The 20595-nt window shown below is 28.0% G+C and overlaps 1 protein-coding gene across 2 annotated transcripts in view; it reads right to left on the bottom strand.

The window, feature by feature from the left end:
• LOC100199007 (dynein axonemal assembly factor 10) overlaps nt 1-15067 on the bottom strand; it is a 42103-nt gene extending 27036 nt beyond the window's left edge. The window contains exons 1-2 of one of the 2 annotated variants that reach the window (XM_065806300.1): nt 14785-15067; nt 5292-5392 (exon numbers count right to left, since the gene is read on the bottom strand). In XM_065806300.1, coding sequence (XP_065662372.1) covers nt 5292-5392; nt 14785-14979 — 296 coding nt within the window. In that variant the 5' untranslated portion in view covers nt 14980-15067. The remainder of the gene's footprint in view (nt 1-5291; nt 5393-14784) is intronic. The other variant, XM_065806301.1, reaches the window with a different exon arrangement.
• Nucleotides 15068-20595: the final 5528 nt, after the last annotated feature.

The raw sequence follows: 20595 nt of genomic DNA, 5'->3' as shown, positions 1-20595 counted from the left end.
CAGGTGTATGTTTTCAATCCTTTCACAACTCAAGCAATGTCATGGAAATTAAGACACATAAGATAACTAGTTCCAATCCCTTTTATGACCAATGCATGGAGTACTCAATGGAAATAAATGTGGACATTTTTTAACCAATGTTGGCCTTCTAGAATTGCATAAAAATTTGAAAGAAGGTTTGAACATAAAAGCATACAAAGCCTGTAGAATTCCAATAACTAATGTTTATGCTGTCATATCTGTGCTTAACATACCTGAGCTTATTGACAATCAGGTTAAAAAGTATGACATTACCCAGCAAAGAAGATCTCCAAAACTATAAAAAAAAATTTGTTAAGAAGTTTTAAAGTGAGCAAATATAAGAATCAGTTCATGTAGATTTCGTCAGCAAGAACAAAATATGAGTACTGCTAAAAACTGAAGAATTCAGTTGATGATTGTGTATTGCTTAAAGATTTTCACAAAGATAAGAGTGACACCAAATTAATATTTGTAAGTTGATTAAAAAAAAAATGTGATGTGAATATATTTTTTAGTATATAGTTGAAACATTTAACTACAACTTTTTGTCTATTTTATGTGTAACTGAGATAATGTATTGCCTTGTAAATTGCAGAGGAGAATTTAACTTGCAGAGGGGAAGTTCTTTGCCTATCTTGGCAATCACTGAATTTTGAATATATTTTAGCTTACCATTTGTTATTTTATTTTACAATATAATTTTATATCATTTATCAATATTTTTAAAATTGAATACATACATACATAATGAACTTTGAATCTTGGACACAATTTTAAACACATTGGCATGGCATAACCACTAGGATTTAAAAATGTACTGCTTAGACATAAAAGACTTTCTTGATGTCAATGTGATCTGTAAAATTCTCAATATTATCTGTAAAATGCTCAAAATGATCTGTAAAATCTTAATACAGACAGTAAATTTAGTACAGTCAAAAATGTGGCTAGGTGACAAACCTTTGAAAAACTGTTGTCTAACGCATTTAAAAGCCATCATGATTTTAATAATGTTCAGTTGTTACTTATAAACAATTTCATCTTGTTACAAAAACTGCTCACTATATGTATCATTTAAAAATACAACTAATGTGCCTTGTCATCAATTAATGATCGTTATACAAAACATTATAATAATTAAAAAAAAACATTAAAATAACAAAATACATGTGACTTTTGGGTTAAATCATTATATTTCAACCAATTTAAAGAAAATTTTGTGGGGCACCATCCCTGATTTTCCTGATTATTACATATCTTTATCTGCATTATGTAGATAGGTTAAATTTGAAATTTCAGACTTCCTAGTGCAACGGTTTAGAAATTATAACCGTATAAAACACTACACAGTGGCCCCCCTCGATTTACAAATTGCAAAAATACTTTAAAGCCTCGTAACTTTTTTCTAACTTTCATTAATTTTTTTTTTCAAAATATTTTCTGGATAGTCCTGTCTTAAAAATAGTGGTTTTTTTTTAACTTCTATCATATTAGAAAAAATTTTAACCTCCTCAACTTGGAAAAAAAATCTGAAAATTGCTAAAAAAACAACAAAACAAAGTTAACCCTAGTATTTTACTATTCGCCAACAAGTTTTCTGATTGAATTTCTGATTGGTTGCTATTGTTTGCAATAAATGGGCAAAATAAAAGCATCATGTTGCTGTTTAGAACACAAATACATCTAAAAATATATTGCCTATTCGCTTAAAAAGTCAAATTTCTCATTTTATTGATATAAGATTAACAGCATATAAGACCATAAGACCTAACTATCTAAAAATGCAAACATTTTTAACTTGTTGTGTTCATAACAAAAATGGCAGAGTTTTTAAATAACCCTATTTTTCAATGCATTATTGGAAATCAGTGCTCCTTCAACCTGCCTACAGGCCCATATGAGGGGTTCAACTAATTATAAGTTATTTCCTAATAAAAAGAGAGAAATGCTCGCTTGTCCCTTCCTTAATCTGGTCTTTATACTGGATAGGGGCACAAATAAAATATCAGTAACTATTTAGTGTCTTGCATTATTGCTCAAATGTGATACTATAAACATTTTCAGTTAATCCTAAAATTGATTATCCATTCAAATCTTATTATAGATATATAAATTCTATTTTATTATAGGGGATTAAATTGCTAATAATTTGGTACACAATTAGAGCAGTGGATTCAGGCATCAACAGCAACATGGAGCAGAATAAGATGAATTAAACCATTAAAATAATGATTTCATATTTTGCTTGAATAATTTTTTTGCAAATGTATATAAGTATTTGTAACTCAAAATAAAAATCTGTTAGATATTCTAAACTTTGTTGTTTCAGTTTTGTTCATCGTATTATTTGTTTGTATTTTATTATATGTATTTTATTAATAAAATTACATAGAAGTAAGTTCAATAATATTTCAAATTTTTTAAAATAAAGATAACTTTTAAAGAGAACTTTTGTTTTATTGGCATTGAACTAAAATTAGATTGTCATACAAATACATATTGCAGTCATTCTGAAATATTGTAAATATTAAATAAAGACAAACACCTGCTGACCTTAAGAACTGGAATAGCAAATAATAATCTGCATACAATTTGTACTTACCATGGTCTACAATTTATTAAATACTATTCAACAGACCATAAATCATGACAAACCTCTCTTGATTCAATCAAAGATTGTTAAAGAAAATCTGACAACTGCCACTCTGGAGCACAATCAACAGAACTCTGCTTTAATTCCTAGGATAAAAATATGTTGTCGTTCCATAAGAAAAGTCAAGACTGTTGAAGTAGTTGAAAAAAGAGAAGGCCCAGATTTCATATCACCTAATAACTCTGTTTTAAAAATTGATATTCTAAATCCTTGTCTTACAAAACTTAGTGTGTCACCTATTAAACATCAAGCATGAGTATGCTGCAAATAACAAGATAAAAAAGAAAGTTGTTAAACTAATCATTAAATGCATCTAAACAAGAGGAACGACACTACACTTAAAAATTCTTTTTTCTATTATCTTGTAGAACAGCTAAAACAAAAGTTTCATAATGAGATTAATAGTTTATTAAAATTGCTCACCTTAGTTTCTGTTTATTAGACCATTCAGAAAACAATAAATGAATTTAAAACAACTCAATATATGGTGAAAAAAGCTAGAGCTTTGCGAGATGTTAAAGGAATCCTTGATGATAGTAATAGCAGATTATTGCCAGGAGCAAATGATTATATTAGCAAAAAAACAATTGAAGGTAGACAGCACATTTATAGGCAACATATATTATGCAATCTTTCAGAACTTTACCAGAAATGGATAGAAGAATCAAAGTCTAATGATATAGTTGAGGTAGGATTGACATCATTTGCTCTTTTAAGGCCAAAACATTGTATAATTGCTAGAAAATCTGGCACACACACAACTTGTGTTTTTATCCACCATCGCAATCCAAATCTGATGACAAAAGCATTAACAAATGAATTAAAGTCAAAAGATCTGATGGTCTTAGCTGTATGTTCATAAGAAAATAAAGCATATATACTTCATGAGTGCGAGGAGTGTTTTGGAAAAGAAAGAATTGAAAAAAGATTAAATGATTAAGACCTGGTAGGGACTTCACCAAATGAAATAACTTTTAAGAGATGGCTGGAAAGAGATAGATGCTCCTTAGAAACAATAGTTAAAAGTCCTGATGAGTTTCTAGAAGAGTTAACAAACAACTTTTATGAAACATAATTTTGTCAGCAAACCTCATACTTTTTAAAGCAGCTAAAAGAAATCCTGAAAGCAAATAAATGTATTATACAAATAGATTTTGCTGAAAATTTTTTATTTGTCTTACAAGATGAAGTTCAGTCATCATATGCTTCAAAAAATCAGGCAACTCTTCATCCATTTGTTGTATATGTGAGATTCTTGAATGAAAACTTATCCCAAGAAAGCAAATGTTATTGTGTTATATCTGACAATCTGCTTCACAATACTGAGGCAGTCTTCAGCTATGTGTTTTAAAAAACTGATTCTGAAAAAAGAATATCCACATTCAGAAGATCTATTATTTCACTGAAGGCAGGCAAAGTTAATTTTTTAATTCAGGATATTCAAAAAATACTAGTCAACCAATTATAACTAAACCTTATTCAGCACTTGAAACGATGTTTTTCAAATTTGATAGTGAATTAATCACTAAATAAATAGGTATCCTTTTTCTTATAATATTATAGGTTTAACTTGAAAAACCTTTCATGAAAAAGACTACAAATTGAAAACAGATTGGCATTTTTTTGGCACTGCAAATGGAAAAAGTGCATGTAACGAAATAGGTGGTACAGTGAAGAGTTATTAATAATCTGTCCCTTCAAAGGCCAAAACAAGCAACCAGTATCCACAAACACTGTAGCTTTTTTTTTTTATTAATATTAAGTAGATAGTAGATAGTATTGTTTCTGGATGAGTTCTTGTACAAATATATAATAACTCATCCCATTTGATCTTTCCTGGTTTCATTACCTTTTGATACTGTTAACTCTTCCATGATCTTTTAAGTCTTTAATAGTAGAGCAGCAAGCAAGTACGCAAGTATGTTTATTTGAAGTTATATTGTTTATTATGAAGAAGTCAGGTGTCGAATAAAATGCTTTGGTTCATCTTCGTACTTCAAAGATAATAAACATGCCCAGTTAGCTTGTTCTTCATTGCAAAACCCATCTTGTTTTTAACAATATTTGTTTTTTGCTTATAAAAAATCTTTTCTTGTTATAAAAATTGTTTGCTGTATATATCATTTAAATATATGCAATTTAATTAACTGCAACTTGTGACTCTTGGTACCAATATTAATTGGTACCAAGAGTCACAAGTTGCAGTTAATTAAATTGCATATATTTAAATGATATATACAGCAAACAATTTTTATAACATTCATTATATGAAACATTATAATTATGAAAAAATATAACGTGTGACTTCTGTTAATAATTATCAAAGCTAATAAATAACACAAACCACAATCACAACAAAAACTTTTGCAAATATTTTATCAAACTTAAATAAATTTTAGTGTAAAAATTTTGTTTTTACTTTAAAATTTTACCAGAATTGTCACCTTTCAACAGGAATACATTATCTTAATTTTTTATCAATTTACATAGGAAATCACTGATCTGTTTATTGTGGGATTTGTAAACATATTTTGTTTCAGGAAGCTATCCTCCAAGTAATGTAACAAAAAATAATTTAAAAACATTTAACAAAACAAATGATAAAAACTATCGATACCAAATTCCTAATTTTCCATTAAAGTCGCCAGTTGCTATACAGCGAGACTGTAGGTCAGCTGCTCCAAATGTACCACATTTAAATGAAGAGCTTTTTTCTATCTTTAAAAATAAGGATATATAAAGAAATATTATTATTTAATATTATTAAACATTAAAAAGCAATATTAGAAAAAACCAGGTTATACATTTAAAAAAATCCAAGTGATTTATAAACATAAAACAAGTAGTCTAAAAGAACTAAAATATTTTAAATAGTTATTCCAATATATACATACTGACATTTTAGCTTTCTGGATTTAAAATGATTTTATGTTTTTTATTTTTAAAAACTTGCTTTATAAGATTTGAATAATAAATCACAAAAAAAATTATAAACAATTCCATGTTTTTTAGCCATTTTTTAATGATTTTCAAAAATCATGATAATGACATTAAAATGCAAATATACAACTTAAAAAATTACTTGGTTAATAAGCATTTATATATTTACACAATTTTTTTACTGGGTATATTGATTATTTAGTTTTAATGGTAGTAATAAATTTTTTTAATGTAAAAAACAAGGCACATATATATTAGGTACGTGGAAATCGCAATATACGGAACAAATTTTTGTGTTAAAACTTTTTGACTTGTTTTTTTAACTTTTTTTTAGGTAGAGTTAGGCAAACATATTTTTGTGAAGTTTCTTTTTAGAAACATATATACACATCGATTTTTTTTTGAAAGAAGAAAGGTTAATTATAATTTTTATAAGACTTTTATGTATGGTTACTGTGCTTTTTTATGGATTATTTTGCTTCTGAAAATTTGGTTGATTTCTTACATGAATTTGTAGATGAAGGAATGTTGATCCAGCTCTATTTATTATTCAAACTATTTTCTACATGCATTTTCTATACACATGCCAAAATTTAAAATTTTAAAAATAAATGGGAGCAGATAGGTTTCAAAGGGTTATACTATGCATACTGCATTTTTTAGGTAGCCTTAAGGGTCGCCCATAAATTTTGTCATGAAGTTTATTACTATTTTGGACCCCCCTGACACAGATTGTAACACTTAACTGACCCCCCCCCTCCTAAATTATGCAACAAATCTTAACCACCCCACCCCCCATCTCAATATAATTTCTTTTTAATGTTTTATATATTATAATAATTAAAATTTACTTGGCAGTTTTTTATCAATTGTTTCAGTTTAAAATCAAAGTTATTATTTGTACGCGGATACAAATTATTATTTTTACGTGTTCAAATTTTAAATTATTAATAAAAAAACTATTCAACAAGCAAAAAATTAAAATAAATATTTTTAATAACCCGTCAAATTAATCTCGCGGGCAGTTTAACGGCTAAGGAGCGAGGTGTGCAGAACTTTTTTATTTTGTTTTATTTTAAAATGTTGCCAAATAAACATCTCCAACAGTTTTTTAAGTTTGAAGTTTTACGCCCGCCAACCTCGACCTTAAGTTTTCTTTAGTTCAAAAGAAAGATTTTACGGTACATTAATGGTGAACAAGCTACAAATGCACAACTTTAAGAGTGTTCAGCATATATTTAGACCTCTTTATTTATAATGCGTTGTAAATAAATTATGTCACAAAAAATTTTGTTACAACATAGTAATTTTTTGTTGCTCGAAAATTGCATGACAAAATTTGTGGACAACGCCTAAACAACTCTTGCATCACAAAATTGTGTACCTCCTCCCTCTTGTAGAATATTGTCACAAAAATACCAACCCCTCCCCCCTCTCCCCACTCACCTAGTGCATGAAGTAGTTTTGAACCCCTATGCGACAAAAAAGCACTTAAATTAATTTGCGAAGTGACAAGGAAAGATATATCTTTTTTTGGTATGAATTGAATATTAGATAGATCTAATTCAATTTTTAATTCATCTGAGATTGCACAGATGGACAAAATAGATCATAAGGTAAAACTCTATAAACCGTTGTCAGCTGAGACATAATATCATCTAACTTGAAGGTTTTTCCAAAAAAAAGGGACAGAAACTTGTGTTTTTTATGGCATAATGTATTCGAAACTTGAAGTTGTCCCTCTGGGAGTTGTGATAGCAGTATCAATGGTGGTAAAAAACTATCAGGTATGACTGTAAAATACGATCCTCTTGGTTGTTTACAGCAATTCCGATTTTCATACTTAACTATTGGGAGAAAATTGAATGGTGTGTTTGTTTTTCTATAAATTTATCAAATACAAATTAAATAGCTACTTGACAAAAAAAGTTAAATCGATTAAAAAAAGAAACAACTTCATCAATTAAAGTTTTATAAATAATCAACTAAAATGAGATAATTTGCTTAGCATACTAACATACTATAGAGTCAAAGTATTTACTTTTTCACGGTAGTACCAATTCTCAAAATTAAATATCACCTCTTTCAATGTTTCAGTCGCTTAACATTTTTGTACTTCTAGCAACAGCATCTCTTCCTTCTTGGTGATGGAGTTAATTCGCACAGTTTTTTTAAGGCTTTCATCCTTTACCTCTGAACTTCTGGCTTCTCAACATTGAATCTTTTTTCTCCTCGAAGTTCTTTTCTAGTTTGTTTTTTTTCTTTTCTATAAGGTGATTTTCTGGCGCATATGTTAACTGTCCGTATTCTTTTCTCTTCATCAACCCAATCAAATCTCCATTGATCAAGTTAATTTTTTGTTTTAGTGAATTTGAACTTTTCTCTCTGTTTTAGCATATCGCACAATTGAATCTGCAGTACTTGATTTGGTTAGTTAAGATGTTTCTGCAACAAAGTCAATTTCATCTGGGGCTACGTGGAATAAAGTTTTTGATTTATCAATTTCAAAAAGATTTGATTTGGTTACTTTGTCATGAGAAATTGAGAATTTTGTATTATAAAAAAAAATTTTTCCGCCTATTTGAAGCAATTTTTAATTCCTTAACGAGGTATTAGCTCGTTAAGGAATTAAAAATTGCTTCAAATAGGCGGAAAAAAACTTTGTTTTGATAGTTTGTTACAAGAAATATAAATAATCTTTACATTATTTAATGTAATAATTTTTACATTAATTGTAAATAACCTTTGAGTTATCTAAACCGGCAGTTAAATTATGTCACGCTTAAGGGATGAAGTGGGGGAGGATGGGGGGGGGGGGAGAAACAGATTAGTGGTTTTGTGATAACTTGTTACTAAAAAATTACAATGTTGTGACAAGAGGGAAAGGGGTCAAAAAGGTAGAATATTGGGTGACATAACTTGTGGACAACCCCTTATTCAAAGTTTTGATAATTTGAATAGACTTTTTGCTTCTAATGACAAATAAAGCCTTCAGGTATTCGAAGTTTTTGATTTTGCTAATTCTTAGCCATTCTCACAATTTAAAAATCTGTTCTTGTCATATATTTATTCAGCAACTTCTCATATTTATAATAACAGTCATCAACTATTGCTTACATTATTTAAATAAAAAATTGTTGCATTACAAAATTGGATACCCCCTCCCCATTGTAACAAATCATCACAAAACCACTTACCGCCCTCCTAGTGCATGACGTAATTTATGGACGTCCCCTTATTCAAACATTCTTTCGCGGTCTTTCTTTTTAAAAAAATATATAACAGATTATTTTTTGAAAGAAGAAAGTTTAAGCGTGATTTCTATATACCTTTTATGTATGGTTACTAAACTTCTTCAAGGGTTATTTTGCTTAAAATTTGCATGAAGATTTAGACAATGTTCTCACATGAATTTGTAGTCAAAGCAATGTTGATTCCAACTCTATTTATTATTTTAACAATATTCTACAATTTCTATGCACATGCCAAATTTTCTACATACAATTTCTATGCACATGCCAAATTTTCTACATACAATTTCTATGCACATGCCAAATTTTCTACATACAATTTCTATGCACATGCCAAATTTTCTACATACAATTTCTATGCACATGCCAAATTTCAACAAAAAATAATTGGGAGCAGACAGTTTACTAAGTGTAGCTTTTTTGATACCTAAATTTTGATTTTCTTATTTTTTTCAGTAACAGCGAAATATAGGGGCAAATAATGGGGCTGATTTGCAATAAAATACTTATTGCAATACTGTATACTTAGATTTTTATTATTATATAATAAAAAAGAAAAAATACACAAAGCTTTAAAAAATTCTTGCACAACTAGTATGTTATTTTTTTCGTAATAGTATAAGTCTTATTATAATTATTTTAAACAAAAAAAATGTTGACAAATGTAAAAACCCTAATCTTTTTTTTAATGTTATATATTGAAAAAGCTTAACATTTTAGACTCAAACTGTTGCTTTTGAATTAATTGTTAAGTAAAGTATCAGTGGACAATTTTATCAATACATTATACATAAATGTGCAAATCACATACTTTATTAGTTTTTTCTTGACAAAAGTTTTTAAAATATTTTATAAAAGATACTATTGTTATCTTGTATCATTTTAAAATAAAATCTTTTAATTATTGTTATTATCACAATATTGTAAAACAATAGTTAAAAGATAAAGTAGTATACAATTAGCTTACTACTTTATCTTTTAATTTTATTAAATCATTATACAAGCATGCAAAATAATTCTTCTTGTTTAGATCTTACCACACTTTTTGGTGATTTTTTGAGATTTTATAAGTATAATTCATATAATTTTTGGATTTATTATTAATTATGTTAATCATTAAATACAAAGATAAAGTAGTATACAATGAATTAATTTTAATAGACAATAACAGTTTTAACTTTTTTATTAAAATAACATAAACATAATCATTAAGTTAATGTTTTTAGAGTGTTTTAATAATCTTAAAATATAATTGATAGTATAAGCTATAATATTGTTATTGACTATTAATTAATTAAAAAATTACTAATTGCAAATCTAATCTAGCTGAACTATTTTACTAAAGGATGGATTTTTTGGGACAATGCTTTTCCCAAATATTTTAAATTCTATTACAACTTTAAACCAAATTGATTACCAACTTACTGGAATGACTTCTGCTTGTCTTAATGCATTTGAGGTAGTCTTGACTTGTCAATATAAGAGGTATTTCTCCCTTTCTATTACAGTGGCACTCAAGGAGACAGCAAGTGCATGGTTTCAATAATAATAATATAAATAATGAGGAGTTATTTGATATATTTAGTGATGCCAAAGGACTAATGCTAAAACTTGTTATATATTCAGCAAATTAAGACCCAAAAAGAATAGGACTATAAATTATCTAGATAACCTTGAAGAGTTGCATACAGATCAAGTAATAAAGTGGTCTATTTACATGGAACAAAGATAAAGAGAATTTGAACATAATGAAATTTGAGCAGAGATTACTAATAGACAAGACAAAATTTACACTATTTCTTATTGGAAACAAGAATAAATTTATATTGAAGTTGTCAAACATAAGATGAAAAAATTCCAGCAAGCTGCTGATGTTATATCAGGGAAGTAAATATTTTCTTAATTGAAATATGAAAATAATGTAACGATATTTGCAGTATAGCAAGTTTTGTGACTTGAAAAATAAGTACTGCAAGTTTTGTGGCTTGCAAATATGGTACAGCAAGTTTTGTGGCTTGAAAATAGTTGGACAGACAGCTTTTACCTTCACGTGGTGTCTAGTGTTAAAAATGATTTATTTTAGTTCTTTGATATAATGTAAAAATTAAATCATTCACTAAAAGCCAAGACAAGAATTAATTACATTTTTTATTTCAAATACTTGTGGTTTTTATGAGTGTTTTTTTTTAAGGTTGGAGTTGTTAATTTGTTCTTTTACATGAAAAAATGGATAGTCAGATGCATCTTTTTATGTGGTTAAATAGTTTTTTAGAACAATTTCTTTCTTTTTAAATAAGAATTTCAACACTTTTGTTAAATTCTCATTTTAATTTTCTTTTTCCTGGCTGGGGCAAACAGATAGCATGCGCCCCCTTCCATAAAGGTAATTTATAAAATATAAAACAGATAGCATGCGCCCCCTTCCATAAAGGTAATTTATACACCACTAGTTACTATTTTGTAAAGTATTGAAATGTTTAGTTTTTTATACTAGATTCATTCATTTTAGTAAAGATTAAAATATTTTAAAGAATGAAATTTTGATAGGTTGTGCTAAACCTTCCCCATAACTTAGCTAGTGATGCGCAATAAAATAATAATAAGCTGTTGTATATAAATATTACCAATTTTATGAAGAAAAAAACATTCTTTTATGAAAAAAAAAAAAGTATTTTTGTGTGGTATAGGTGGTGAATTGGCACTTTCTCCAGTTCCCTCGATGCATCATTTTTCTATGGTACCTATCTTTCGATACCAAGTTATAGATATTTGAATAAGAATTGAAAAAGTTATAAAAATTTATGTGAAAAATTTTTTTTTTTTGACCACAGTTTTATCCTTATATCAAAAATTTGCTACTAGAAATGTCATTAGTTTTTTCAGAATTGATTGATTTTCATAATTTTTTTAAACAATAACTTTAAAATATTGTATTAAAATGCTTTTCAATGATATGTAACATTCTATTATTTAATTGATTTAAAAAAATCAGTCTACATACCTACATATTTAAATGTTTCTTTTATTATTAATGATTTTTTTCATTGTTACAATTAAAAAATGTTTGTACAATAAATATAATATTTGAACACAAGTGTCAACTGAAAGATCTTAAATTGACACTACTCAAAAAAATTTATATATATATATATATATATATATATATATATATATATATATATATACATATATATATATATATATATATATACATATATATATATATATATATATATATATATATATATATATATATATATATATATATATATATATATATATATATATATATATATATTATGTCAGTGTATCCTACAAATAAAGTGCTAAATGTTCTTAAAGAACAGAGCAATAATAAATTAGTAAAAACACTTATCTAACTTTTATCTTCTACAGCATGTTTCGCTTCCTGATGTGTTTTTATTAATTTATATATAAATAAATAAAATATATTTCAGACAACAGGCATGTACAAATTAGGTGCCAGGTCCATAGTTTTTTAAAAGAAAAGTATTATTTTAAACTTTGATTAACTAAATGCATAGAGTGATTCAGCAAGGTACAAGCCATCAACTGTTTACAAAAGCATGTATATAGTTAAAGATAATTGTATAAAAAGATGGTAATCTGAACTCTAAAAGCATGTAAGATATACTATCATATTTGTTGTATCCGAAAAACATTTTAGCACATTTGTTGTAGCAATACTGAAGGCGTGCCATTGTTTTATCATTATAATTTTGCCACAAAGGAACACCATATAAGCAAATGCAATATGCTTTAAACAGTTTAACCTTCACTCTGGTAGAGCATAAATGAAAGCGTCTAGTTAAGATATTTGTATGTGTGTAAAGGCCCTTGACCTCTTTGATTATATCAAGATCATGGGTAAGGTCATTTTTAATTTTATGATTAAGGTATTTAAAAGATTCAACAAAAGTAATTTCACATCCTGACACGCATAATTCTGGGAAGGAGTTTGATATAACTTTTGATTTTTGAGTTGGATTAAACACCATACATACAATTTTATTGGTATTAAAGGACATGTTAATTAAGGAAGATTCCTTATTTGTAAAGCTATTTAGTTTTTGAAGAGAAAACCAAGAAGGTGCAATTAGAACTATATCATCAGCATAGGCCAACACATTCATGAATATACCACCTATATTTCATCAATACGAAGGTTTGATATTGATGAAATCAAATCTTGTATGTAAAAGTTAAATAAAAGTGGTGACAATATACTACCTTGACGAACCCAATTCCCAATTCCAAAACTGTTTGATTTTGTTTTTTGCCATCGAACAGACATTTGTTGATTACTATACCAAAATGCAAGCAAACAAACAAGTTTTTTGGGAAGAATAATATTTTGAACAACAGCCAGTAATTGACACTGTCAAATGCTTTATTAAAGTCTATGAAGCAAGCAAATAAATGGCCTCCTCTAGATGTGTAATACTGCACAGTCTTTTTAAAATAGTTTGAGCATGATGTTGATGAGTGATTTTGTTTAAAGCCAAATTGGTAATCATCATTTTTATTAATTTTGTACAAATTGATTTTCTGCAATAAAAGACTCTCAAAATTTTTTGACATAGCAGAGGACACAGCTATGGCTTTATAGTTGTTCACATCTGTTAAATCAGCCATTTTAGATTTTACTAATAAATAAATCGTGGCCTCACAAACGTGGATGGTAAATAACCAAATTTTATGCATAAATTAAAAAAAATACTAATAAAAAACTGCAATCTACTTCCATCATACATAAAAGATTCCATACAAAGGTTATCAGGTCCAGCTGCTTCTCCTAGTTTCTGAGTTTTTACTGCAGTGGATATGTCAATGCAACTCACAATAATATCAGAGTTTTCAGTGGAAAATTCCATTTCCTTTATGAAACTGAGGTAATATTTTTCATTGTTAGTTGAATTATACAAATTTTGAAAGTGCTGTTTTCACATATTAGCAATAAGACAATCACCTGTGGCACCTCCAACACTAGCAACAAAGTTCGCTGCATTACTGTTACTGATCTTTCGCACATTATTCCAGATAAATCGGTTTGAATTAGTTCATTATGATGTCTACAATATCTAAGAGCTAATTTAAAAGTAGCTGCTTCATTTTTTCAAAAATGTCACCCTGTTTCTTTTTTCCTTGAAAAATCCATTGCTTGAAGACATCTCTTGCAATGTTGTGTTTATCTTTAACATAGTCATTCTAACCTGGAGTAATATATTCATGGTTTTTATGTTTAAAATTACATTGAGGTATAGTATCAGATACAGAAGATTGCATAGTATTTATGATGCTGTTATAGAATAAATCAATATCTGAGTTGTATTGTAGCCATTTGGAATATTATCATTAAGTAGATAGAGGGGTTCATGTACGTATATTAATAAAGAATCTACTTTTGCTACATAACGTGTTAAGGTAGTTTTGTCACAAATTTGACAGTTAGGAGAACTAGTTGTCATATTAAAATAATGTTTTTTTTTATATATATATATATTTATATATATATATATATATATATATATATATATATATATATAATTAATTAGTAAAAAACACTTATCTAACTTTTATCTTCGACTTGAAGTTTCACCATTGCTGGATCATCAGGAAGAGTTCCTGATGATCCAGCAATGGTGAAACTTCAAGTCGAAGATAAAAGTTAGATAAGTGTTTTTTACTAATTAATTATTGCTCTGTTCTTTAAGAACATTGAGCACTCTATTTGTAAAATACACTAACATAATTTACATATATATATATATATATATATATATATATATATATATATATATATATATATATGTATATGTATATATATATATATATATATATATATATATATATATATATATATATATATATATATATATATTTCTATCTATTACTTACATCTGAAAGGAGATTAATGTCGCCTTTAAGGTCATTGTGCGTGATTTCGTAGATTTGCATAACTCCAGATCCTTTAGCATTTGATCCAAGACAAACAAACCTAGCACTTCTTGGCACAAATTTAGCATCAAAAATAGTGTAATTTAAAGACTTGTTCACATGTGTGACTATCTGTGGATTTTGAATGCTATCCATTATTTTGTGTTTTGAAATTTACTACTTTTTCGCACTTTTAAAATAAAATTATTTCGCGCATAAGTTAATGGCGGCTAATTTATCAACACGACTAAATTTCCGTCCATTTGTATCCTAGGACACAAATAGACGGAAACTAAGGAATCGTCCATAAATTACGTAACGCGAAATTAAACTTATAGACCCAAGACAAAGGATAAAAAGTCTTCCATCGCAGAATTTCATTAGCAGAATCTTAACAGAAGAAAATTCACGAGATTATCTTAAATAATGTGAACTTCAGTTATGATTAAGTGTCTTCTGGAATTTGCATGACTTATCGACTCAAGTACAATCAAGTGATAAAAATTCCTGTTATATAATAAAAAGGCCTGTTCAATTTTCACTCCATTGTTATAAAACCATCACAATGAAAACAGCATAGTGTGATTGTTTTACCAAAAAAATTGCCAAAACCAATGGAAAAAAGTAACACCCTCTCCAATTCAATGAAGAAACTCCTGCAGCTGAAAAAAGGTGCAACACTTGCTTATCTGTGAACATCCTCATCATTGTACACATTGAAAACGTCATGAAAACTTTAGAGAATTTGCATTGGCAGACCCAATAGGTGCAGAACATATTGCATTAATGGTGTAGCGAGAGTAGTATAAAAGGGGCGTTCTAGCTCAAAATTGTATCAACTATATCTTTATCCATATTCTCATAAGTCATTTTAACCATAAACCTATCCATATTCTCATATCATGATTCAACCATACTCCCATCCATAATTTCTTTACTCATTTCAACTATGATCCAAGCCATAATCTAATATCATATTTCAACCATAAACTTATCCATAATCTCATTAACTTTTTTAATCATACTATCCATAATTTCTTATTATATTTCAACCATAAATCTATCCATAATTTCTGAGTTAAAATAAAATAATATAAAAATAAAATAATGGTAGTATAACAACCATAATATATAATTATATAATGGTTACATCATAACTATAAACACTGAGCCAAAAAAAATTTTTAATTTTAAATCAACTTTTTTAAGTTAAGCGTAAATGTAATATAGCTACGCATAATAGTAAATTACACTTATTATAGCAGCAAAACTTCCAGAATATCCAACTTGTGCATCTCCAGAGTTTAATGTAACTACTAATTTTCTTCCACTACCAACACTAGGCATAGAATCAGATTGATTAAAATCTCTGTAAAATGAGATAGTTGTTGTAGAACTAATTGTTGCATTTAATTGATGCAATAGTTCAGATTCTGTTATACTAAATGGTGTAGCATTAGCACCGCTCCATGAAGAAAGATAAAAATCTTCTAATCCAGAGGAACAGAATATACATGCATTATTAACATCAAATCCAGGAAATAATAAATAATTACGATAGTGATATGGTGTCCAAGGTTGTATCATATTGTCAGTATGAACAGGAGAATTGAATGCATCATACATACGTACTCTTGATTCCCGCCAATCTCCAGATTTGCCAACAACATGCATTCTAATATATTTTAAATAAACACCATTCCCATTTCCTGCAGTGTTCAATAATATATATTCATTACCATAAATTGTGTTCGTATATCTAAATATTGCTGAGCATAATTTAAGAGATGAAATGTATGGTGGCAATGATGAATTTCTTGAAACAAAAGGTTGTATCCAATATAGAACTGGATTACTTGTATTATTGTAAAGTTCAATTGCTAGATTGTTATTAAATGGTAAATCAAATGTGAAGTATCCTCCCATCGAAGTAGCATCAAACTTATTACAACCTTCTAAAGAGTTATAATAAAATGCTCCTCCTAGTGGAGTAAACAAAAAGTCACTGGCTAAACCTATAGTATCTATTCCAGTTGCATCTGGAATATGAGAATAATAACCAATGCAGAGTCTATTATCTGCATATATTTTAATAAATACGTTACCTGGTACAGTTCCACCACTTGGTGCAAATCCACGAAGTGCTAACCCTAGTTTTCTGAGAATACCAGAGCTATTATTAAATGTTGTACTGTATACTAATGATCCAGTAGTACCTGTATGTGGTTGAAGAGTCTGATACTTTGCTCCAAGGCATGTTAAACTTGAATTTGGTATTATTTCTAAACTGTTAGAAGAAAATACTAATTTATCAACACAATTTTTTGTAGCAGCATTACTTGGGTTCGTAGGTTCTGCTACATTTATTAAGTTGTTTTTATTCATGTCAATATTACTAATCGCATTATTTAGCCCATCCCTCCTAATAAACAAATTATTAGCTTGAGTTGTTGTTAACTTCTTTGTTACTTGTTTTGTAGTTAAATCAGTAGTGGGTCCGAATTTATCAACAGGCATTTTCTTTTTATTTAAAGTACATTTTTTTAAAAAAATATATTTTTTAAAAATTTACCATAGATTATTAATAATATTCTCAAAATCATACCCTCCATCTAGTTTTTTTAAAACGTATAGGCACAAATGTCCACAGAATGAGGTATTTCCAAACTGAATTCTGTTACTATTATAAAAATAGTGACCTTTTAAATAATTATCAATTTCAACTGGTGGTGGTAAAACTTAGTGAAATCCCTGGTCAAAACTTAGTGAAATCCCTGCATACTTGAATCTCCTGTATTTAACATTCCACATTTTTTTTTGTGTATTTTTAGGTAATTCATCTCATGTACAAATACACCTTTAAAATGTTTTATTTTTAGTTTTTTTGCTGCTTTGATTAACTGAAAATTTATTAGTGGCTCATTTGGTAAAATTATTCCTTCAACATTGATAAGTTTATAATAATTGTTATTAACCGTTTCGATTTTTTAATTATAGTTTGTTTTTTTCTAAAATAACTCTTTGACCTCTTTATTGACCTGTTATTGACCTATTATTGACCTCTTTGCCTAATTGACTTCTTTGTCTAATTGATTTCTTTGACCTATAAACAATTTTCTTCTTTTAGTTTGTACTGCCCATATGCTAATGTGTGTATGCCATCTTCTAAAATAACTATTTTATTGTCTTCTGCGCTTAATGCTATTTTATTGATTTCTTCTGTGTAAATTTTATGTAAATAGGATCTTATTGCATTTATTTTCCTTATATGATTCCTCTTATTTAATAAACAATCTTTGTAATCTTCGTGTGTTATATATTTTTTAACAACATTTTTCTTTACTCCCTTACATTTTTTGTTATCTTTTCCGTGTACTTTGTAAGAATAAAACTTTGATCTGAGTCCTACAAATCCTTCAATTTGTGCTTAGGGTTTTTCGGTTCCGGGTACCCGGACTCGGCGAGTCTGTGGGTAAATACCCGGATCCGATACCCGGTTTAAGGCTCGACGAGTCTCATGGTTTGAATGTTTTGCCTTGTTTCGTAGGCAACGGCGCGTCGTCGAGCTGGATCTCTACCTTTTCTAGAAAAATATAGTAGTAGGGTTTGTGAATCTAACTTAAAGTTGAACTTGGCCACGGCTTTTTAGATGTTTCGAGAACATTCAAGTTTATGTCTGTTTCCATGTATGTCCGAATACACACTAAAAGAATTAACTTCATAACTTAAATTTTTTCTTATGGAATGTTTTTATATATAAGCGAATGCTTTAAAGGATTTGCTAATATAATATGTTTCTATATTAGCAAATGTTTTAAAAGCATTCGCTAATATAAAAACTTTGGATTAGAAAGATTGAAGTTAATAAGTTAATTCTTTTAGCGCGTATTTAAAAAACTTAAAAAAAAAACACTTTTCATTTATTAATTACTCCTCTATTTTAGGAAAATTTGGACGAGAATCTCCTAGTCTCTAAAACTTGTGTTTGAGTCACACTATAGACTTAGCTGTTTGTTATGTACTATATAAAAAGAAAAATATTTTAGTCTTGCAAGATGAAAATTACGTTGATGGAGATAGAAATGAACATGGTCAAGATGATATTAATGATGATCAAGATGAAAATTATTATTCTGACGAGAGCGACGGTGACGTCGAAGAGTACGGACAAATTGAATTAACAAATTTAGGCAATGTAGAAGAAAATATAAAAAGTGTTCGCATAATTTTTAAATTTTTTAAAAGTTCTTCTGTGAGAAATAATATTTTGCAAGAAAAGATCAAAATAGTTTTAGGAAATGAACTTCAGCTAGTGTTAGATGTAAGAACTCGTTGGAACTCAATGATCGAAATGATATCAAGATTTTTAAAATTATTTTATATCATTTAAGAAGCTCTGCAAGATATTGGAAATAAACATTTAATAGAAAATATTAACATTGAATTATTAAATGATTTGGAAAATACTCTAAAGCCTATTAATTTAACTGTTGAAGCTCTTAGCAGAAACGATGGTAATCTTGCAACAGCCCGATTAGCAATTGATTTTATGTTAAAAAATTAAAAGAATCCAATGGTAATTTAAGTAGAGAGCTATTAATGACGATGAAAACTCGAATAAATAGCCGTAAAAACCAAGAAGTAGAAGAGCAATTAGATTCTCTTGTAAATGGTACTTCAAAGAAAATACAATTATTTACAACAAATTTACTGAAGAGATTATTTGGTGAGGATGAAGAACAGCAAAACACGCATGAACAGGGGCATTCAGCTGAAAATAACAAAAATAAAACACAAAACACACTATCATTAACACTGGAGGAAGAACTTCATAAAATATTTAAATTGCGAAATGTCCAATTTTGCCAAGTTGCGGAAATAAATTAGCTGATATTAAAAAAGAATTTTTATTATTTTCAAAAACTAAAAAAAGAACTGTATATTTAGAAAAATTGTATCAAACGTTAATAACGATAAAACCAGCATCAACAAATTCCGAACATTTTCTATAGCATCCAACATCTGTACATGAATTTGTTCTAGATTATTCAACAATTCATAAAACGCATTAGTTTTTTTAAAGTAAAAATAATTGCTCTGTTTTGTATTTAACACTAGCAAGTATTTTAATTGAGTTGAGTTTATTTTTGCTAGTATATTTACATGCATTTTATAAAATGCGATATTTTTAAATGGTAATGTCAAGTTTATTTGGTAGTTTAAGATTATAATAAAAGTATAGAATAATATATTTACGTTAGACAATGAACTGGCTAAAAGTTGTTTTATTTACCTTAACGTATACCAAATCCATTTTTGAAAATCGGCGTGAGAACAAAAAATCCTTTCACGCTATTGTTAAAATTGCAAGTTAAAAAGACGTATTGGATCCGGACCCGAACCTGAACCCGATAAATATTCTTAGACTCGACTCGGACTCGTCGGGTCTAAAAAATGCCGGGTTTTCCCAAACCCTATTTGTGCTCCTTCAGACTCATCTTTAAACATTTCTATTACTTTCTTACTTACACCAACTTTAAAATTTACCTTATTAATTGCTGAATGCTTTGTGTCAAATTCACTTGTATCAAATTTGCTTTCAATATCTTTAGAAATATCTGCGAATTTGTATCTGTGAATAATAGTTTTACTCGATCAGAATATTTTTTCTTTATATAATCGTAGTGAAATTCATACATTAGGGTTTTGCTCAAATCTAATATACACATACCTAAGTAAATTGGTTTAGCATATTTTAATTTTGTTCTTTTC

This window comes from Hydra vulgaris, chromosome 09 (genome assembly GCF_038396675.1).
Source record: "Hydra vulgaris chromosome 09, alternate assembly HydraT2T_AEP".
NCBI lineage: Eukaryota > Metazoa > Cnidaria > Hydrozoa > Anthoathecata > Hydridae > Hydra > Hydra vulgaris.
Note: the sequence above shows the minus strand (reverse complement) of the source record. Positions and strands in the feature narration are given on the sequence as shown.